Here is a 21,338-nt window from a genome sequence, read left to right as displayed (position 1 = left end):
ATAATACTGCATATTTTCATTTGCTAAATCTTTTGATGGGAAGGTATACATACACTTACTAATATTTGTTAGGATTATCTAAAATTGTATTCCTGCAAAACAACTGTGTAACTGTTCAGTTGTATTTCCATTCACAGAGATCTATTGTCTTCTTGTAAGCGAAACATCCTAACGAAGCCTTAATTAATAATTCACTGAAAACAGAAACCAGGAACCTCCACTCCGCCAAAGTGCAGCCCTGCTACTCCACAGTATTACTGTCCTGCCTATCAATTATTCTCTACGAATTTACACCGCACCACTTACATATTTTATAAAAGGCCCTTACACTTTGCTCCTTCTGTTCCTCTGCTGCTCCTCAAGGGAGGTAACACCTAATTACCCTTTGCAAAATAACATCATACTTTTTGTTCATAACTGAAATGCACTCAATACATTAGCACTAAGCAGAATTTACAAAACACAATGTGTCAGACAGATTTCAATTGTTCATAACAGGCAGCTGTGTTTTACATAACCAAGAGTATTGAGTTTCACATAACCAAGAGTGTTGTGTTTCACATAATCAGAGATACTGCAATTCACATAATCAGGGGTACCACATTTCACATAATCAGGGGTACTGTGTTTCACATAATCATGGGTACTGTGTTTCAGATAATCAGAGATACTGCGATTCACATAATCAGGGGTACTATGTTTCACATAATCAGGGGTACTTCATTCACATAATCAGAGGTACCACATTTCACATAATCAGGGGTACTTCATTCACATAATCAGGGGTACCACGTTTCATATAATCAGGGGTACTTCATTCACATAATCAGGGGTACTTCATTCACATAATCAGGGGTACTTCATTCACATAATCAGGGGTACTATGTTTCACTGTGTTCAACATTAACTAATTTATACTAACCCCTCCTCTCCTTCTTACCTCCTCCCCAAATATCCCTAGTACTACATGTGAATGCAGTCCCTACTCCCTACTACTACATGTGAATGCAGTGGAAAGTATTTTGATATAAATATGTTGACTTTTAAAGTATGACCTTGACCTTTCATTTAGAAACATTTAACTTCCTAGAAATGCAAGGTATTAATACTGTAGGTACTTGTACAATTTTTTGATAAGATTTATATTTTGGTGCATTTGACAAATGTACACATGTGGAGGTATTCTTGTTGGCAAGGATTTCCTGCATTTGAGAATTGTTCCCTTTTGATCGTTATTAACTTTATTCCTTTTCACTGAATGATCTTTAATTCATCAATTTGAAACCAAGTCTATTCTAAGCTAAAATATCATGTGACATAAACATTCCTGACTTTTAAAGAGCACAGCAGACCAAGAGTTTCATAAACCCCTGGGTAGCAAAGATAGCATTCATTTGTGACTGCACCAATTCAATCCTAAATTGTGCTAAATTTTAATACCCTCTAACAAGGACAGGGACGATTATACTATGTATGTATAGACTTGTAGCCCATGCATCTTTTATCTGAAGGGCAAATTTTTTTTTTCAAACATCACAAGGAAATTACAATGTAAACCTGTGTCCAACAATAATCCCTTTATCGGCCATGTCAGTTGAATGCTGCTAAATCAATGAAATCTAGATAGAAACTGATAAAATTTATCTACTGTGTTTCAAGTCCATTCTCCCAGCCATACCCTGGTATTGTACAGAGCAATAAAACAGAAAATGGTCTTTATCGTTTAATTTACACTGATAAATCAGAAACTGCATCAATATGGATTCATCAGCCGTGTACGGAAGATACATGAAAGCTCATTTTGCCTTTAAAAGCTCCATCACCTATAGTTTATAATGGCCAAAACCTTGAAAAACCCTAATTGGAAAATATGATAATGGAATCATGGCCTATACAGAGAATTTAATGACAAAATATGACAATAAATAACAAACAACAGTTAATGGTTGCATGATGGTGAATGTCCAAGAAATGAGAGTTCGGGTAAAATTGTCATCAGTCAAACAAGATGCTGATCTGGTCCAACAAAATGAAAGGAGAGAGAGAGAGAGAGAGAGAGAGAGAGAGAGAGAGAGAGAGAGCACTTCCACAAAATCACAACTGATTGTGAGTGAAGTTCCCCACCTCCAAGTCTGAAATTAACAGTACCATTTGTGTTCCCATTTGACTCCCACCTATCAATCTCAATCAGAGATCAATCTCATTTATTCGTCATTGACAACATCTACTGATGCAGCATGTCCAGATTTGGCCCCATGAATTATGCATGACAGCAAGTCACAGAGGAAATTGTTTTCATATAGATGGATATTAAATCTTTATCAACATCCAAAGGTGTATGTTTTTAACAGGGAGAGTTAGACACACAGTAATTGCATTTGGCCATTAAGTCTAGCTATATGCAGATCAAGTACTGGTAAACCGCAAAGATTAATGTTTCTAGTTCAGCCACAACTCATCATTGTTTCACAATTATTCAGCATTTCAAGTATAATCATTCTACCCCTCAAAATACAGTGCAAAATATGACTACATGATTACAATCATAAAATAATGAAATAAACTTTATGCATGTACCAAATCCTCCTGCTGGATGTCTTGGAAAAAATGTTGTGAAATATTTTCACCCCTGCCCATTACGGTGGAATGCTAACCTCAGAGAAATTTGATATAGACAGAAAGTGGAGGATATGCACAACAATATTTTGAAATTGAAAACTTTCAAATTTACGTCCTTTATTCAAAAAATGCAGGTTTTAGTAGAAAGCAATCTGGAAAATTTTATAACCCCTGCTGGACTCGAACACATGATATACAATTCAGCAGTCGACGTGCTAACGTACTGAGCTATTCACCTAGGCAATGACATCTGAAATGAATAGACAAATATTGCCAGTATTTATATTTTCATGTTTCAAAAGTAAGTCAGCCATTGTGACAATGTAGAGTACCTCCTTAATTTCAAAAAGAGGCCCAAAAGCCTAAAATCCCTCATCTGAAGACAGACACAAACCATAGTAAATAAATGCACTGTAGAAAACAGTCCTTGCATCAAGTATAAGTGTCTAATGTCTAATTATCACTAATCTAGACAGGCATCTTAACTTTTTATAACTAATGACCTTTACTAATGACTTTTGTACAAGCTAGGTCAAATCGTATCATTTTGCCTTTATCATTCCTTGTATCGATTATGAGAACAGAATGTCCCTCTAACACAGAGTTATTTCTTTCTTATGGAGACCTTGACATGAGCCATATGACCTTCAACAAGGTTACTAAACTTCATAACCTTCAACAAGGTTACTAAACTTCATGACCTTCAACAAGGTTACTAAACTTCCTGTGGTTATTAGCATTCTGTGCACCAATTATCAGACTTCAGTGTCTTTCCATAAGAACAGAATTTTTAATATTCTTTTACTGGTGACATTGAACATAGCCTGTTCAAGGTCACTACAAACTACTTTGCCAAAACTTTGTGCAAAGATAAGTCTGATGATTCTCCATTGCTTAGTTACATAGCTTGAAAAAAGAATACGACATTGTTTACTTCAGTGACCTACACCTTAGTAATGACCTTGGTATAAAGTCACTATATGTTTTCTGGGAAAAGTAATTAATTCTATAAAAAAAGAAAAAGAAAATAGTATTATTATTTTCATGTTTATATTTTTTCTTTGCTTAGAAAACATAGTAGCAGCCTGCACTCTGATTAAAGCCATAAATAGAAGTCTGATTAAAGCTATAAACAGAAGTCTTGGCATTAAAAATGACCATTCCCTCACATCTTATGGCAGATCTCAAAATTATCATCTGTGTTAATTCAAAAATTTCAAATGTTGATTGCAATCAATAGCTATACACACCATTTAATTTGCTGTGCATAAGGGTGAAAGTTTCCTCTGCAAAAGCATCTTAATTTACACCACATCCATTTACTGAACAAACCACAGGAATTTCCCAGGTTAGAGCTAACAACCCAAAATAAGAGAATTTCTACGTTGTGGGCCACTTGACCATCAATAAGAAAAAACCCATCTAACCATTAGGATTCAATTCCCCCCCCCCCCCCCCCCCCCCTCTAGTTTGTTCCAAATGCTATATTGGAAACTTCCCCCAACAACCATGCAGTACACAGATTCTGCACACAGATCTATAATTAATCACCGCAGAGCTTGTTCAACCTCCAGAGAATGCATACGTGTGATGAAACATCAAAAGAAACTGACCCCTTCTAGAACACACACAGTCCTTCAAAAGCTAAAACTTCCTAAGGCAGTGAGGTTAAGATATTTATAGTTCAGTAGAATGACTTAAGGAGTTATATAAGAAAGGTCAAGGTCACTGCAAAAATATCCTCTTACTGCCACGGATTTAGTTTCCAGAGACCACAACTCACATTCATAAAATATTTAAGCTGAAGATTCTCTACGTTGTTCTACAGTACTGTATTAAATATTCTGGATTTTGGTGGTATCAAGGGTCAAATACCTCAAGTTTTCACCCTGCCAAAATATGCATTTCTTACATCTACAATCTGAACTGATTCTAAAACAAAAATTTTACTATCAAGACAATCCATTACAATACTTTTATAAGTCGAGAGTATTATCTATATACAGGTTTATGCAATTTTCTGTTGTATGTGGTCATTTTCAAACTGTCAAAATTATAACCCTTTCTTGTAATGGCCCTATATAAAGCTATAGATTTTAATACATGTATCCCTTCATCAACAAGACAACACACCGTTTCTCATCCGGCACACCAGCGTATCTTATCAGCCGACAATATCCGGGCAAAAGAATTAAATCGTTACACAACAGCATCAAGCCATAAATATTGGCTAAAATGGTTCTGAATTGAAATCAACAGCTAAATAAAGCCTTTAAAGTACGTCCTTATATTGATCACCAGCTTCTTGTACGAAAGACAGCTCTAATTTCTATCGTATCCTGCAGCAAAACAGCAGATGCAAATCATGCGGAATAAATGCTTACATCCTCCGAAGAACAAATATTGACAGGTATCTTCCTCCACCCTCTTTGATTACCAAGAACGAGGGACAGAAGCGCAATTTGTAACTAGAGGTTTATCATATTTAGACATGCTCCATGATTATTATCACACACCTGATGCCCACCAAAGAGTTGTGCTTTAAGATTTAATACAGTACGGCATGAAATGTATTTTTCATTGACTGCATGCACACATCATGTAGAATTCCATATCTAACATGCACTAACAATTTCTTCAAACACAAACAGAATTCCATATTACTTGGAGTATGATCCAGCTGAAATTGTTTAAATTTTCACACCCTCTGTCTTGGTAAAAACATCAGAAAACAAGCAAGCTTGACAATGAACCTTGACCTTTGACCCTCACCTTGTTTCTTTTTCTGAGGGAGTCTCGCAGCTGCTGGCGACGCTGCTGTCCTCAGATTCCAGAGAGTTGAAGCTCTTACAGTTGGCCTCTCGGAGTTTTCGTTCCTCCCACTGAGCGCGACCCTCGTCTGCCGCTCTCCGTTTCAGCTCCTCAATACGCTTCTTCTCCTGCTCGATCACATGACCACCTGCCCAAGAAAAATACATTCAATGTTATACACATTCCACCATTTTTATTCTCTTTATAGTAAATCTGAGAAACAATTAATTGAGGCACTGGCAAGTAGGAACATGCATAAAGTGACAGAATGTATATTTTCACAATTTATTATTAGATAAAGATACAAGCATTCATATTCTTTATTACTGACGTTATGTTAAGAAATATCTGCTTTAAATTCCATGCATTTGTAAGAGTTACAGAGAAATTAACAAATGGTATATAAACAGTTTACAACACACATGCTCTAGAGAACAACACTACAGTGAAATGGATTAGCTATCTATTGTTAACAGATTAAGACTTATCAGTTAGTAAGTAAATCCACTAAAATTCCAGAAATAGAACAAGAAAATTATTTTAATTAGTATGATGAGGTCCAAGATTCTGTTTTAGAAAATTATCTAAAAATATACCCAGTCCATTTAAAACTATACCCAGTGTTCTAAAATGTACAAGAGCTTACGGAAATTTAACACCATCAATAAATGTACATATCACTGTGCATTCCACCACTGAGAAAAGTGTTGTGCGTTAACAGGCTAAGGGAGGTGACTCTGGAAAATCACTTCACCAATGTGCATAGTCAAGTGTTGCAAATAATAAAAATCAAGATTTATCCCCAAAATGAGTATATTGTTAATGATCATGCACATACATAAAAAGTGAAGTTACATTTACTGCTGCAACATTGTTTTGAAATATTACCATGACAACAAGTCCTGCCTTTGTTAAAATCAAAAGCTGCATGTTATATGTGAGCCAGTATTTAAAGGACGTGAACTTACATCAACATGTGTTAAACAAATCTGATCATTCACACTGTCAAAACCTAAATCACTAGTCTAGAAATGTTGTGGAAATGATTTCTTAATTTTTTTTCCTTTCTAAAATGTGGGTTTTTTTTGGGGGGGGATCCACAACAGTTCTAACCACACTGCATTCCAACATGAATCTGGCAACTTTTGAATCAACTGGGGTGTGTGTGTGTGTGGGTGGGTGGGGGGTGTCTTTTGTTGAAAACAAATCTGTGGGTTTAAGTTGCCAGATTCTCTTGGTTGCAATCAACAAATCCCGCTCTACACCCTTAAATAGTGTCACAGGGACATCTGTACACTGAATGAGACAAAAACAATTCTCGCTAAAATATTAATCACCATCACAATAATATAATCTCCAGGTTCCTAATCATCTCAAATACAAATTTTAAAAAAATTATGTATTTCCCATTTCATCCAAAACTTCACTTTGTCAGTTAACACCAGTGTACAGAAATCGCCGCACTACTTGCCTTGAAGTTCGAGGAACAGGGAATGATTACGCTCGATCTCCAACATGGTGGCCGATTTCTTGCGCTCACCTTTCTCTGAGGATGAGATCCAGGATAATGTTGGACTGGAAGTGGGGAGAGGGGCTGGCCCCTCCCTTTCTCCCTGACCTTGTGTGGGGTTATTGTAACTGCCTTTGGGTGAAAGCTTTCCCTCCTGAAAACATGCGATTACCTCATGACACTGTGATAAAACTACAAGCGTGTATTCTTAAAAATATGAATATCTTTTCTTTAAAAAATTTATCACAACTGCAAAAACAAAATTATTATGCCAAGCAAACACTTTATATGCTTTATACACTTAAGATTTTCTTGTTTAATAAAACAGAAATACAAAAAGAGAAATATGTCAGTTTTATAAGTACAACACAGATATTCTTTTCTTCATTTTGTCATTAGAAATGCTTTCCTATGTTCTTTCGGTGATACCTGTAGTTCTGCGACAAACGAGTCTCTATTGTCATCACTGACAGGTAGAGCCAGCATTTTGGAAATTTCTTGAATTTTCTTCACCAAGTTTGACAATTCTACTTTTTCCTGAAAGCAAGACTCTGATTTCTAATGCTAGGTCTAAACACATCAAGCAAGCAGGCTGCTCACCCCAGGAGAAAAATCATGCACAAAACACAACTCAATTTCTACACAACAAGGAAGTGACACAGATCAAATAAAATTCCAGGTAGATTAAACTAGAAAATAATTTGCAAAATTTAGAGAAACTGGAAAGTAAAACACATGAGAGAAGGGAAAAAAAATATCTGATGACTGATTTGTTTTTTTTAGAAGTTTAAATTATAATAAAATGAGACAGAATATGTCTTAAATAGATAGCAAGGTAATGAGCAAAATTGACCAATCAGATCGCACCTTTCGGAATTCCTCCACCAATTGCTGCCGTTTCTGTTCCATAGATTGCATGTCTTTCCGGACACCTGTCAACATTTCCTTCTGTTGGCCATCAATCTCCACCAACCGGCCCTGTAAATCACATCACCTAATGTTACACCCTCACTGCAGGAAATTACAAGTAATTACAGGGTTGCCCGTTATAATTACAATTAATTACAGGGTGACGGTTGTGGTCTCAGCAATTGAAGATATATTCATAAATGTCAAGGCTGATAGTTAATTTTTCAGTGTCTGACTTACCTCCCTTGACCTATATTTTTCTAGCAAGTCTTGCTGCTCCTTCATGAGAGCTCGCTGTATCTGTTCTTTTTCTTCTTCGTATGTTGCTTCAGACTGTAAAGTGAAGTAATTCGTTATGAATGGGTGAACATGGCACATACACATGAATTCAGAAGAGCATCCATAATGTAGAAGAATTCACAATGAACTAATTCACAGATGTCATTAATGTTGAGCAGATGGCAAAATAATTAAGAAATTACACAATTCTTAGGAACAGGGGTTATTCCGACATACACCAGTGCTTGAAATAACCGCACGCCCGATAAAATTTTTGCCTCGGGCGAACAAATTTCTTTGTAGAGATGCCCGACCGGACGTGTTAGAATTTTCACTAAATAAAAATTCAGGGCAAGAAGGTCTTTGGCAGGGCTGACAATTTTCACAAGCAGTCAGCCCTGCATATCTAGCCATTTTTATAGGGAGTTTCAAACACTGCCTACAGACCACATTACCACAGATCTTATAAAGAGTCCCTACTCAAGATAAGGTATAAAAAAAAAAAGGCAGCTTTTCTTAAACTCCTACATTTGTTGCACCCTAGAACTGACATGATGTCAGCTTTTAAAGAAATTATACTGAGTAGACAGTGGTTAACAAGACCTCAAGTTGCTTGAATTCAAGGTCATCAAATATCTTCTGCTGATGCTCTATGCCGTCCGTCTGCTGCTGATGCTGTTCCAGAAGTTCCTCCTCGTCATCCTTGGAGCATGAATCCAGCATTTGCTCAGTCTTGTGTTGCTGTTCCTCGAGTTGCTGTATCAGCTCCTGTTGTTGCTCCATCTGCTGCAACTCCTGGAAAATTCACGTCAAAAACATAAACATGTGCATTTTGTCTTTTCATCCATATAAATGTGTATGCTATTTTTGTTATGTAATATGAGTTACTCTTTTCAGTTTAATTTTGACAGTCAACTTATCAAAGAAAAGATCTTTATAAAGGAGTATTTATAATGTCACAGATTTCAATCTACTGATACATAATAAAAAATTATTAGTCTATTTCAAAATAACTCTTTCTAAAATAGTACACAATATACTACACGAACACGGCTTTTTATCTATACACACACTAAAGAACAGATCTGACACTGATAAAACACTTGTATTTAAAAGACTTGAAAAACAAGCCAGGAAATAAGAACTGCTCTTATTTATGATGTGTATTGGCAGAAGATAGTGCATAATGGTTCTGAAGTGCTGGAGTGTTCGCTACTAAATGTAGTGAGGCAGGATGACTAAGCATCAAAGCCATTCACTGCGGCCTCAATCAAACCTTGTTTCTTCACAACATGTAATACATCAGACTGAAATTCACTCAACAGACTGAAATTCATTCGCTATTACAACATACCCAGCATAGTCATGGCTGAATCACTGCGACAACACATGCGGCATACTCATTACTAAATAATACTAGAAAACTCTAACACGTCAGAAAGAGTCCCACAATGAATATTTTAATATTTAAAAAATTCTCCAAGTCTCATAACTCTGTAACAAGAAAACCAATAAATCTGAAAATTTAAAGGGGTCTTCCTCTTCCTAATTTGAGCATCATATTTAAATTCTATGAAAATCTTCTCGAGTAATTTCATGTTACTGTGTGCCATAGAGAGTAATTTCCACTTCTTTGAATTGGATAATAATTTTCTTCCTGTGATGATCCTATGAAGTTTAATTCTATATAGCACTTTCTTAATGGAAGAATTAATGAAATGCATGTTTATCAGCTTTAAATTAGGTAAGGCTCTCTTTCTTAAAGAAAAAATTGTTTGATTGTGTGTATTAAATACATAAAGCAACATCTGTTGAAGGGAAGATGCTGCTGAAGGTTCAGATATACGTTCTGGACAAAGCAGTGAAGTATCATGCAAACATCAAATTTTACTTAGTTATACTTTTGTTTTTTTCAATTTCTTTCTTACATACCCTTTCTTAATATCTCGTGTAAGAGACCCGCGGCTCTCTCATTTTATTTTCATGTCTCTTCTGAGAACCCCATGACTCTTTCTTTTCATTATTTTAATGTCTAACCTGACATACCTGTGAATTTTTCTTTCATACTTAATGTATATGATCTGATTGGACCAGAAATAAATATCAACCTTACAACGTCCCACTTCAAAACTGGAAACTGACTTTTCACTTATCTACTGTCACCGCTAAGTGCCTTAACTTTAGATGTTTTTATATAATACTATATCATTTGACATTCATTCCAGAACATGCTGCAATCATTCACATTCTATAACAATAACTATTTTCATCCAATCAAGGCACACTTCAGACTGAGCTAGCAATAGTTAGTTTACAAGCGATACTGACGGACAGCGTAAATAATATAATACGTATTAAGGTATTGGGGACTCTCTACTAGAGGTATACATTGTTAAACGTAACGTTTTCATCTTCAGAGATCTCCCATTCCAAGCATTCTCGACTGTTTGCAATATATGGGTAACACTCATTTCAGGATACAACCACTTCAGCATGCTTTTACGAACTCTTTACACGATTAACCAATCAATTACATCTTAAGTCAGCCAATCAACATTCTGCTCACAAAACCACAGAATGTGACATTGCATTGCATGCCCTGAGAAGTGGGCAATGTATTTATAATTTTCAAAAATAATTCCTAATAATGCAAGGCATAGAAAATACGCACCCAAAATCTGGCCTAGAATTAAAGAGACAGTGGCAAGAAATTACTCTATGATATAAAAGAAAGCATAAAAAAAAAAAATATTACCAAAGTCCAGATATACAGAAAGCAAGAACTGAAGTAAAATTTGTAAGCTTAAGCATCGCCTTTGCAGATTCTGCTTTCTCCTTTCTTTGAGGCAGGTCTTTCTGATTTAAGCCCCTGATTGCGACAGAATTTTAAAAAAAAATTCCACTCAACAACATTAAAAATCTTACTTTACGTAATCGGCTGGAGGTTCTGATTCGCTGCTGAATATCATAAATTTACAGTTCTTTAATGATTAGTTCTAATTCGCTGCTGAATATCATAAATTTACAGTTCTTTAATGATTAGTTCTAATTCGCTGCTGAATATCATAAATTTACAGTTCTTTAACGATGAGTTCTAATTCGCTGCTGAATATCATAAATTTACAGTTCTTTAATGATTAGTTCTAATTCGCTGCTGAATATCATAAATTTACAGTTCTTTAATGATTTGTTCTAATTTGCTGCTGAATATCATAAATTTAGTTCTTTAATGATTAGTTCTAATTTGCTGCTGAATATCATAAATTTACAGTTCTTTTAAATTAATACTTTATTGCATGACATAAAATGTAAAGTTGGGAGTTTTACTGAAAAACTGTTTGTTTTAAAAAAATAACAAAGAATATCCCTATATTGTAAAATATAATTGTGCAACGTACAGAAAAGTTGGGACTATTAAATATCTGTAACATCATCCTCTACAAGATTTTTATGAGGAACCTATGGGGTGCCCCTCTTCCTATACCTTTTGCCTCTCCCTTGCTGCTCTTTCCACTACCTCTCGGTGTCGCTCTTTTAGAATTTTGATCCTCTCCTGATCCCGCTGCAGTTCCTCCATCTCTGTCTGTTTTTCCCCGTCCAAGAGAGCTTTCTCCATTTCAAGCTGTAAGTGAATAGATCCATAAAAACTACTGGTACAAGTCTACTGCAAAGTGGGGCATCAAGAAAAGATTTTATTTCACAAAATGTAATTTGCATACACTGAACAGGCCTTTTAATGGACCAATAGATTTCTCCGAGTGGTGAAACCACTAAGCCTAATTTGGTGTCCATAACATTTCTCTGTGTGGCCTTGACCTTTGGATCCAAAAATCTGTTGCCACCTAGTTTTTTTAAGGGTCATATAATACTGAAAGGTCATATAATACTCTTAATATGTCAATAACAATCTTAGGACTCCCCCCTTTTTTTTAACCTTGAAACAATCTTAGGACTCTTCTTTTTTTTTACCTTGAACTTTTGACCCAAAATCAAGAGGTTTTTTTTTTTACTGCCATTACATGTAATTTATTATGGAGCAAGTGCCAGACTAAAAAAATTCATGTTGTGTTTATAACATGTCAAAACTGTCACTAACTCTGCCCTTATTGTTCTCCAAGTTCATACATTTCTTTGACAATATTTCATATTTTCTCATCTCTTTAAGACGGGTCACACTGCATATGTGTGTATGTTTGTGTATGAAGGGGGGTTGGGGGGTTGGTGTTGTATATGTTTGCTCAACATATTTTCATAGTTTATCAGATCCCGATAGCCAGTATATCTATGTAGGTCATTTCGGGAATTAGAATGAAGACACACTACATAAACAGCACTTATCACGTCTAAGATTACATCAATATAGAGATATCTGCTACATTTTCTTAATGTTGTCAAAATATTGTAGATTTATTTCTGTGTATGAAAATTTTGGGAAACTTATTTGCTAACACATTTCATCTTTATTTTCGCAAAACATTATTTTGCGATTTTGACGGAGCCACAAAACTGCTCACTATTTATCTACATAAAAAATAACCCAAGTATCATCATAATTTTGGATGCCATCAGCGTACCTCTCGAATGGCCTCATTTTCTAGTTTTTCTATCTCTTCTATCTGTTGTTTCAGAGAAGTAATTTTGGACACCAGTTCCACTTTGTCTCGCTTTAGTTGGTCCAGCTGCTGGAACGACTCAGAATCCTGGAGGAAAGACAGAACATGAAATAAGAAAAACTCGGCCATCACACAACCATGTACAAAAAAGATTTCTGAAGAAATTACAGGTGTGCGATCTAGCTATCATTATAGTACGGGACACCTGGTAAAGACTTGAGACTTCCTGTACTTGATAATTTAGTTTCGCCATTATCTCAGGCTTACTTTCATTTCTTTTACTTGAACATGTCACATTAAAGAAGGTGCTTTTCTCATCCCAATTTAACCTAAGTAAAGGTTAACCAATAAATATAGGAAGACCTATGTACAGACTACTCTACTGTGAAAAACGACACAAAATTCAGCAAATCTAACAAAATTTCATGAATTTATTTATCAGTCCTACCTTTCTTGTCGGAGGAAAATAACAACAAAAGAATGCGAGCAGAAAGTGGAAGTTCATAAAACAAGTCCAAAGTGAGAGAACCGTGTAAAATGTAGTCTTTATCTGTATTGTTGATTTCCGAATCCGTGACAAGTTTGCAGGTTCTTCCTGTCATCGGTTGAGTGACCTATATCGTTATTTACCTTGACACTTTATCACTGGGATACCTATTTACCTGTGTTAACATGACCCGTGTCACATCAATCCCCCTATCCCATATCTTACGACAGAAACTATTTCTGATAGATTTTACTATCTTTACCTCATAGTTTTTACTTTGAAATTCTCTTAACTTGGTCAATTCACTCTGAGGCACTCCCACAAAAAATTCCTCAAGGTGCAATATAAAAAGTCACATCAAGTTTGAAAAGAAATTTGAAGAGACCAAAAATACACAATTACATAAGACCATGATGGATTTTTTCTACTCCTCTAAAGCACATTATCATAGGAACTTTGTCACTTAATTCACCTGCCTACAAATGCGCATTAAAAATCAGATAATAAAGAAAAAAGGAAATGATTCAACTATTAAATCATATCTTTTAAACTTGTAATTACCTAACAACTGAAAAGTTTGAAAAAGAAATGAGGGGGCAATTAAAATGAAAATTGGGTCAATCTGTTACAACACCTCAGATCAGATGTCCTTTAGATTTTACACTATAGTGAATCAGACCTCCTTCTGAGATTGGGAGGACCATCCCAGATATATATAATATAAGAGATGTAAATGAGAGATATAAATATATATATAATCACCTACTTCTAGATATATATACTGAGACTGGGTGGACCACCAGAGATATAATTATATAATCATTTCTTGATAACACACTGAAACATCCTAAATACAGACACCACAACACTTACATGAAAAACAGGATAGTAAATATTATCCTACTGAGATTTACACACAAATCTTGCACGGTGCACAATATTTACAGGACCTTAACACTTTTATTTCACTATATTTGTAATTCAAATTGGGTGGAACAGGAAAACAATTTTTTTTTACAATATCATAAACTGTCAAGATAGTTGATTTTAAAACCACTGTACATAAAATCCCATAATAAAGAAATTTGATAACATGTTGGACAATAGACACTTAATTTCTCATTTTTTACAAAAAAAATTTAAAACTCAATAAATGTCTAAAGCTTCAACAGTCAGGGAAATTAGAGAGGGAAACAATTAACTTTTCAAAAAACAACACGAGACACATCTTCATGGAAAAATCAGCCAATATGACGGGGAAAATGAAAAAATATTTAGCCAGAAATATAAACAATATAATATAATTGTAGATTTATTGTTTGGACACACAATTTTAGTGCAAGTGTGCAACACCACCAATTACTTCTGTAATTAGTCAATCATTTAACACTTAAATTTCAATAACATACCTGCATGTTGGACAGATCCACGAACACCCCTCTTGACTAATTACATAACTAACGATCACTTTGTACACAACGTTCCTGTACTACTCCAATCCCTACAGCTATCAATTCATCAGAATTTTAAACGGATATTTAAAAAAAAATCTCAAAATGATAGCAAGCCCTTCAGAAATCCTTTGTCGTTTAAATGTTCCCCATACAGGGCTGAAAACTGACTATCAGTCCGACATCTATGAGTAAATAAACCTAGTATGTCTTCACAGTCAACTATTGTCCCTCTATGGTAGCTTTCCAAAATTTTAAACCACTTTAAAAACCACCAAAACTCCACCACAGCGATTACATCCTCGTCCCTTTTTCAGCGTGGAATTTTGTAAAAACAGATGGCTTTTTAATGACACTGGTTGAGAGTTTTTTTCCTGTGCATGTTATGATAATGAAGAAGACCCCAGGTCAGAAATATTATACATACACATACTACTTATTATTCCGAGAAAGGAAAAGAGAATGACATTCCACAGAAGGTATTTAAACGGACTTATCTAGTACGACACAGAATAGAAATTGTACCAGTGTTTACTTGGCAGTGTTATTCTAAACATTTAGTCATCAATCTTTTACAGGTGTCCTATCTTAATGTTCATTGTACTTATTTATCTCTAGTGGAAAATTGTTTATTCTAGTTAGAAATTTCAACTAAGACGAGTGTGAATGATTTGGTAAGAGTTGTTCCCCTTTAATTATATACTTACTCTGTTGTGTCCCGAGCTTCTTCTACTGGATGGATCTCCCGACCTCCGGTGACCCCTCACTGACCCTTTGCCCCCTCCCTCACTGCTACTTGACACCAGACTCTCAACATCATCTGACTTTCGCCCTCCACCAGACCCACAGGAACTCCTTGAGCCCGGTAATCCATTCACAAGTGAACTTTCACCGTCAAAGAAAGACTGCAATTTCATACCATGTTTCACTTCCACTTTGAAATTTGGGAACGATTTTGGAGACCTAGCTGGTATATTTTCATAAATCCCTTTTCTCTGATCATCCACAGTATAACTAATCTCACTATTTGTGTCTGAATTTGAAGACTTTTCCGATAATCCATTCTGAGGTAATGAAGTAAATGAAAATGCATCACTTTTGTTTGTGTCTTTGGAATTGTAGAGTCCATTTTCCACTTTTCTTCTCTGCGATTCCAGCCAACTCACAGTACTGCCAAAGGCTTGATCTTCGGCCATCTTTTGCACAGCCGAAGGAGACTTATTGTCTATGTCAATATTCACAACCTTGACATTTCCCTCTTCCCGCCTGACTTGGTACATGTTCATATTCTCGTTTCCTTTCTCGCCAGAGTCCTCCACAACCATCAGTTTCCGTGTAAGTTTGGGACTCCTGCTACCCATGGCAGGACGGAAGTTGGTAGGCGGATCATCTGGACTTAAGTTATCTTTGTCCTTGACCTCACTGGGTGACCCTTGACCTTTCCGTCGAACTTGAAACTCTTGTAGTTGTCCTGGACGACGTTTGATTGTGCCCGTGTCTTCTGAATTACTGGTAGATTCCTCCTCCGAATTGGATGAGTTTGAACTTGCTCTCCGCATCTGGAAGCCAAATTCTTTATGTGTATTGCTGGGAGATGAAATCATGCTTAACGATCCATTGGTTTTTATTTTTGTCATGGAACTTCTAAATTCGGACTTTTCTTTTCTATCCAATGAATGAATTTCATTACTAAAATCCTGAAAACTTGGTAAATGATTTGGTCGATGTTTGGGAGAGACCAAACTCTCACTGTCGAATTTATCCTCAACTTTAAATGCTAAATTGACACCTGTTTTCGGATGTTTAAATTCACTTTCCGTTTCATTTGGAGGTTTGTTAGGTGGCTCTGGAAACTGTGCTGAAGATTTTTGTGGAATTTGGTTAATTTTCCTTCCATGAAGAGAGGGCACATCTCCATTGACAATTTTCGGAGACTCTATAATCATGTCAGCACTGTCGTAATCCGAATCTTTCCTCTCTCTGAAATATCTCGGACTCTCACTGGACTGTCTAGGACTGTCCTGTGAATTCCGTGGACTTTCGTCTTTAAAGTTAACAGTTTTGGGCGTACTCGTGATCTGTCCTTTCAGAGATCGTGAATACTGTCCCTCGGTTTTTATTATAGGACTCACAATCTTGTTCCCTGCTGGTGTTTTGGAGGGCGTGACATCCTGGTAAGAAATAAGAGGACTCTCACACTTTGCTGAATCAGTGACAAGCCGCCTCTGTTGATTATATTGTTCCACCTTCTCCACTGGGGTACCATCAAACACATAGGAAGCACCAGCTTTCGGAGTCTTTGGAGTAAACTGAGGTTTATTGGGAACAGGGGGAGATTCCTTTTGACTGGGGGAACCTGGATGCTTGGGGATGTTATTGTCCAGAAATTGTTGCATGGAAGGAATGACTTTGGACTCTGTTTTTACTGCGGTCTGCAGTTTGACAGTTACACCTACTTTCTCCATGTCATCGGTGATTTGTTTGTCATACTCTGCACACATACTAAGGATCTCCTCTAATCTCTGCTTTTCTTGTCTTTCCAATTCTTGTTCCTTTTTGCGTTCTGCCACCACCTCTCGATGTTTCATAGACAAATCCTGCTGACTTGCAGTCAGTTCATTAAAATCAAAGTCCATACCTTCAAAGGTATTTCTTTTACTAGAGGAGTTACTACTCCCAGCGCTATCGTAAGCTGTCGACAGCAGATCACCATTCATTATGCTCTCTGCTAGTCTTTCGGCATCATTTTCTAAAGTGACTTTAGAGTTGAACACTTTAGGGGACACAACTGTTATTAGTGGTTTCTTTTGTTCTGCGGTATTCTGGGAAGAGAGAGTTACAAAGCTTGTCCGGGGAGAAGATTTCGCCGAGTCCGAGTGCCAACTCAGGGTAGCACCTCCAGTACTACTAACACTCGTCAGAGAACTGGAGCTGGAACTCCCCGTGCTGGTGACCCTCTCAGTCGTTTGCACATTTCCAGCTTTCTTGAGAATGTCTACGGACACACGCGTAGTAGCAGTTTCTTTAGTGAACAGTTTTTCTCCTGCGTATGTATAATTTGGATTTGGCACATACTGTTTTCCATCCAAAGGTGACGACACATATCCCGTTTTCATTTCCACCGGAGACAAAGGTTCTGTGTAACCTACGTGATTTTGGTCAGACATTGTTTGTGTATAAGACCTGTAAGATCCATCCGGTGAGAAACTTTTGTTCACAGGAGATTTGGCTGTGGGTGAGGTCTTCCCTCGTGAGATCATCTCAAATTTGCAGACTTTGTTAAGAAATTCCTCATCCTCTTGTTGACTGTTGTAGGAGCCTTGAGGTGACCTTGAGGATGACCCTTTGCGACTTTTGTCAGATCCCGAGGAAGACCGCTTTTGGACAGTACTCCCAGCATCTGATATCATTTTGAGGTATTCAGGGTTCTCCTCCAATTCTACAAAATAAAAATAATGATTTTGAAATGAATTTCGTTCACAGATTCTAACAATATTTCAATTTAAATACATATGCATACTCCATGTCTTTAACAACAGCTATTCTTTATGAAACTTAGTTCATCACTCCGGTAAATAATTTTCACGTTTTCACCTTCGGTATTCATACATCCATGTTTCCGTTACAATTAACTACAGAATGTGTGGGCCTGGGACACATGCTAATGAAGCAAAAGATTAATGACACTTGTCTGTGTCAATTCAAAGCAAGGAGACTAGAAAGTTTACTCCAGTAAGGTCACAGTTCAGACATACATCCCAGGGTACCCTGTACTCTGAAGTCCTGAAATCAAATACTATTGATTGATCATCAATTAAAGCCCATTATCCGTTAATGTGCCCTCTCTTCAAGCACCCCTAATTAAATTAAATAACTCACACACAAATAGAAACCGCGATAGCAATTGGATGCAGACTAAATAGCACGAATGTAAAGCAGTGACAATTTTGAAAAAGACTAAATCATATTTTTTCTTTTTAAACGAATGTTCTCACCTCCATTATGCCATTGATTGGACATACAACACCATCAGAAACACCCATGGAGATTGATGAATGCTTTTTTCAGTGATTACAAATTGATTTCTTCCTCAGCTAAATGCGTCAATGAATCCAAGACAAGTGCTTGTCAGTGAATTAACACCAGATAACCTGGACATGAAGTGGTCATTTTGGCCACATTAGTTGACCTGTTTGACAGGTGAAATAATTAAGAGGTGTCACAGAAACTGACTGCACACCTGTGTTTTAATAACAGCCACAAGACAACTGTCATAGCCTTCATTCCCCATGACTAACACGGAGTACTAATTGTACTATTGCTTTACAGTACAAAGTCTTTTCGGCCCAAGTAAAATCATTGTCAAATGATTCTGCTGATCTGCTGAATTCCAGCAGACGTGGGCTCTGTCAGGACACAAGGGATGACAAGGGAGAGAACTCTGTATTGCATTCTTTCCTTTGATCCTTTCCCTGGTATGACATGGACAATAGAGTGAACTTTTACCAAGAAATTACAAAGTGTTACGAGCTCTCATAAAAGATCAAGGTGTGAGTGTCCGTATTTTCAAGAAGAAAAGATCGTAACACTCTGGCTCAGGCTGGATTTACAGAATGTACTTGTAGGTTCCTGTTCACGGAGAATACCTCAATAGTAATGATTTACATTAGTGATGGAAAAATCACATTTTTTTCTATTCTGGGAAAAATGAAATTACCAGAATGATCTAAGGCGGAGATTGACCGCGATTTTCTGTATTTGACAAGTCAATATCCCCTTTTGTAATATTTGATCAGATGGATTATGAACAAAAATACCCAATCACCTCAATCCTATCAAACTTCAGCTTTTAAAGAACATTTAAATTTGAAAATAGAACATGAAAGTCAATCAACTTTTTAAACAGGAAGATGAGAGGGTTGGTTTAAGTCCTGTGACAATGAAATACATTAAATTTGACAGGATCCAATTTCTGAAGTAATTATGAAAGTCTAGGAATGAACCTACAGAAGTTATTTACCTAACGGAAGACTATTTCATTGGTTCACAACATACCGAACATTTGGCAGCCAAACTAAACATGCCGCTCTCTTCTCCATTCAACATGAAATTTGTTGTGACATATGAATCAGAGTTTGTTTCGACACGAAAATCGCATTTTCTACTGACCTAATGGTCAACGGTTTCTTTTTATTTTAAATTTTGAGAAGAGCAAATTATAAAAGGCTAAACATTATGCTGTAAAGCATAAGTTCAACTAGAACTACCATATAGTTATAATGATATCCCCCCCCCCCCCAATCACAAATAAAACCAGAACTGTCTAAGTTATATTGTCGATATATCCTCCCCCCCCCCCCCTCTGATAACAAATAAAACTAGAACTATTCTAGTTATACTGATACCCCCCCCCCCCCCCCAATCACAATTAAAACTAGAACTATCCCAGTTATACCAATTAATATATCCCCCTCTAATCACATATAAAACTAGAACTATTCTAGTTAATATACTGATATTCCCCCCCCCCCCCCCCCCCCATCACAAAACAATCAATTTACAATCATAATTCATTATATGCATGAAAATCTCCCAATTTCTCTCTCTCATAGAATACAGTAAAATTAATTATAACCATGAATTCATCTGTAGATTCCTATGAAATAAATTCTATATTTGAAAAAACATGAGGGTATGAATTGTGATGCTTCATAATGACATATTTCATGAAGTGCATTAGCCGGCGTTAAGCGCTGCAGTTCATACCCTCATGAATTTTCAAAAATAGAATGTCATTTTTTATATTTACATTCTACTTTCATTTCTCTTGGAATTCCCAGGCATTAAAATAGACATATGTACTATATTTATGAATTAAGATTCATAGGCTCATTGTTTAAAACTACATTGCATTTAAGAGGAAATAGTTACCATTTATCAAAGTCAAAGACATGTAAAATGTAAACATTATTCATTGTATTAACATTTCAATGTATTTTACCACAGAAAACAAGTTAAAATTATAGAAGAACCCAATGTACCAGTTCCACCATCACTAGGGCTGTTACAGCACAGGATTAAAACATACCTTTTATGTGTCCGATCCCTGCACATTTGATTAGCCTGTGTTATATATTTTTTCTCATCAGGTGAATTTATGAATCATTTACATTTGACATATTATGGCACTAAATTAAAAATGCCAGGGCACTTCCAAAATGCAGAGCGCATGACCTACATTCCACCATTGTAACATCTGAAAGTTTTACGGACATGAATTTATCTATGTCAAACAAAAGTGTATCCAACCGCTAAACAAAATTATTATCTTTCCACAGAGAATATCTGCAATAGAAGATTTGCAGGAGAGAATTTATAGTCATTTGCAATTCTGACTACCAGTGTAGGCTTTGAAGTTTCTTCATTATAAGAATCAAACATGACATTTGTGTAATAAAATCTCACATGGTTGTCTGCTCAATACACAGTTACACTGTTTTGAGTTTTAAGTCAATCGTAAACACAAGGAAATATCTTATATCATGACAGAAACAACAAGCAGAGTCACTGAATTTATGTTCTCCACTCAAAGGTATATTCATGCAGGCCTAAAATCAAAATTGCTCGCATTTCCGCTAGCCTGACAGACTCTAAATTAC

General features: G+C 36.2%; 1 protein-coding gene across 10 annotated transcripts in view; it reads right to left on the bottom strand.

Moving 5' to 3' along the window:
- LOC125678885 (zinc finger CCCH domain-containing protein 13-like) overlaps nucleotides 1–21,338 on the bottom strand; it is an 85,268-nt gene that overhangs the window by 9,558 nt on the left and 54,372 nt on the right. For 6 of the 10 annotated variants that reach the window (XM_048917657.2, XM_048917658.2, XM_056156168.1 and 3 more), the window contains 10 exons: nucleotides 15,387–18,118; nucleotides 12,703–12,828; nucleotides 11,613–11,750; nucleotides 11,054–11,086; nucleotides 8,732–8,923; nucleotides 8,090–8,182; nucleotides 7,808–7,918; nucleotides 7,370–7,477; nucleotides 6,902–7,094; nucleotides 5,392–5,578 (listed from right to left, as the gene is read on the bottom strand). In XM_048917657.2, coding sequence (XP_048773614.2) covers nucleotides 5,392–5,578; nucleotides 6,902–7,094; nucleotides 7,370–7,477; nucleotides 7,808–7,918; nucleotides 8,090–8,182; nucleotides 8,732–8,923; nucleotides 11,054–11,086; nucleotides 11,613–11,750; nucleotides 12,703–12,828; nucleotides 15,387–18,118 — 3,913 coding nt within the window. Of the gene's footprint in view, nucleotides 1–5,391; nucleotides 5,579–6,901; nucleotides 7,095–7,369; nucleotides 7,478–7,807; nucleotides 7,919–8,089; nucleotides 8,183–8,731; nucleotides 8,924–10,799; nucleotides 10,812–11,053; nucleotides 11,087–11,612; nucleotides 11,751–12,702; nucleotides 12,829–15,386; nucleotides 18,119–21,338 lie in introns of all 10 variants that reach the window. The other 4 variants (XM_056156169.1, XM_056156171.1, XM_056156172.1 and 1 more) reach the window with 2 other exon arrangements.

Source organism: Ostrea edulis, chromosome 2 (assembly GCF_947568905.1).
Source record: "Ostrea edulis chromosome 2, xbOstEdul1.1, whole genome shotgun sequence".
NCBI classification, from domain to species: Eukaryota; Metazoa; Mollusca; class Bivalvia; order Ostreida; family Ostreidae; genus Ostrea; species Ostrea edulis.
Note: the sequence above shows the minus strand (reverse complement) of the source record. Positions and strands in the feature narration are given on the sequence as shown.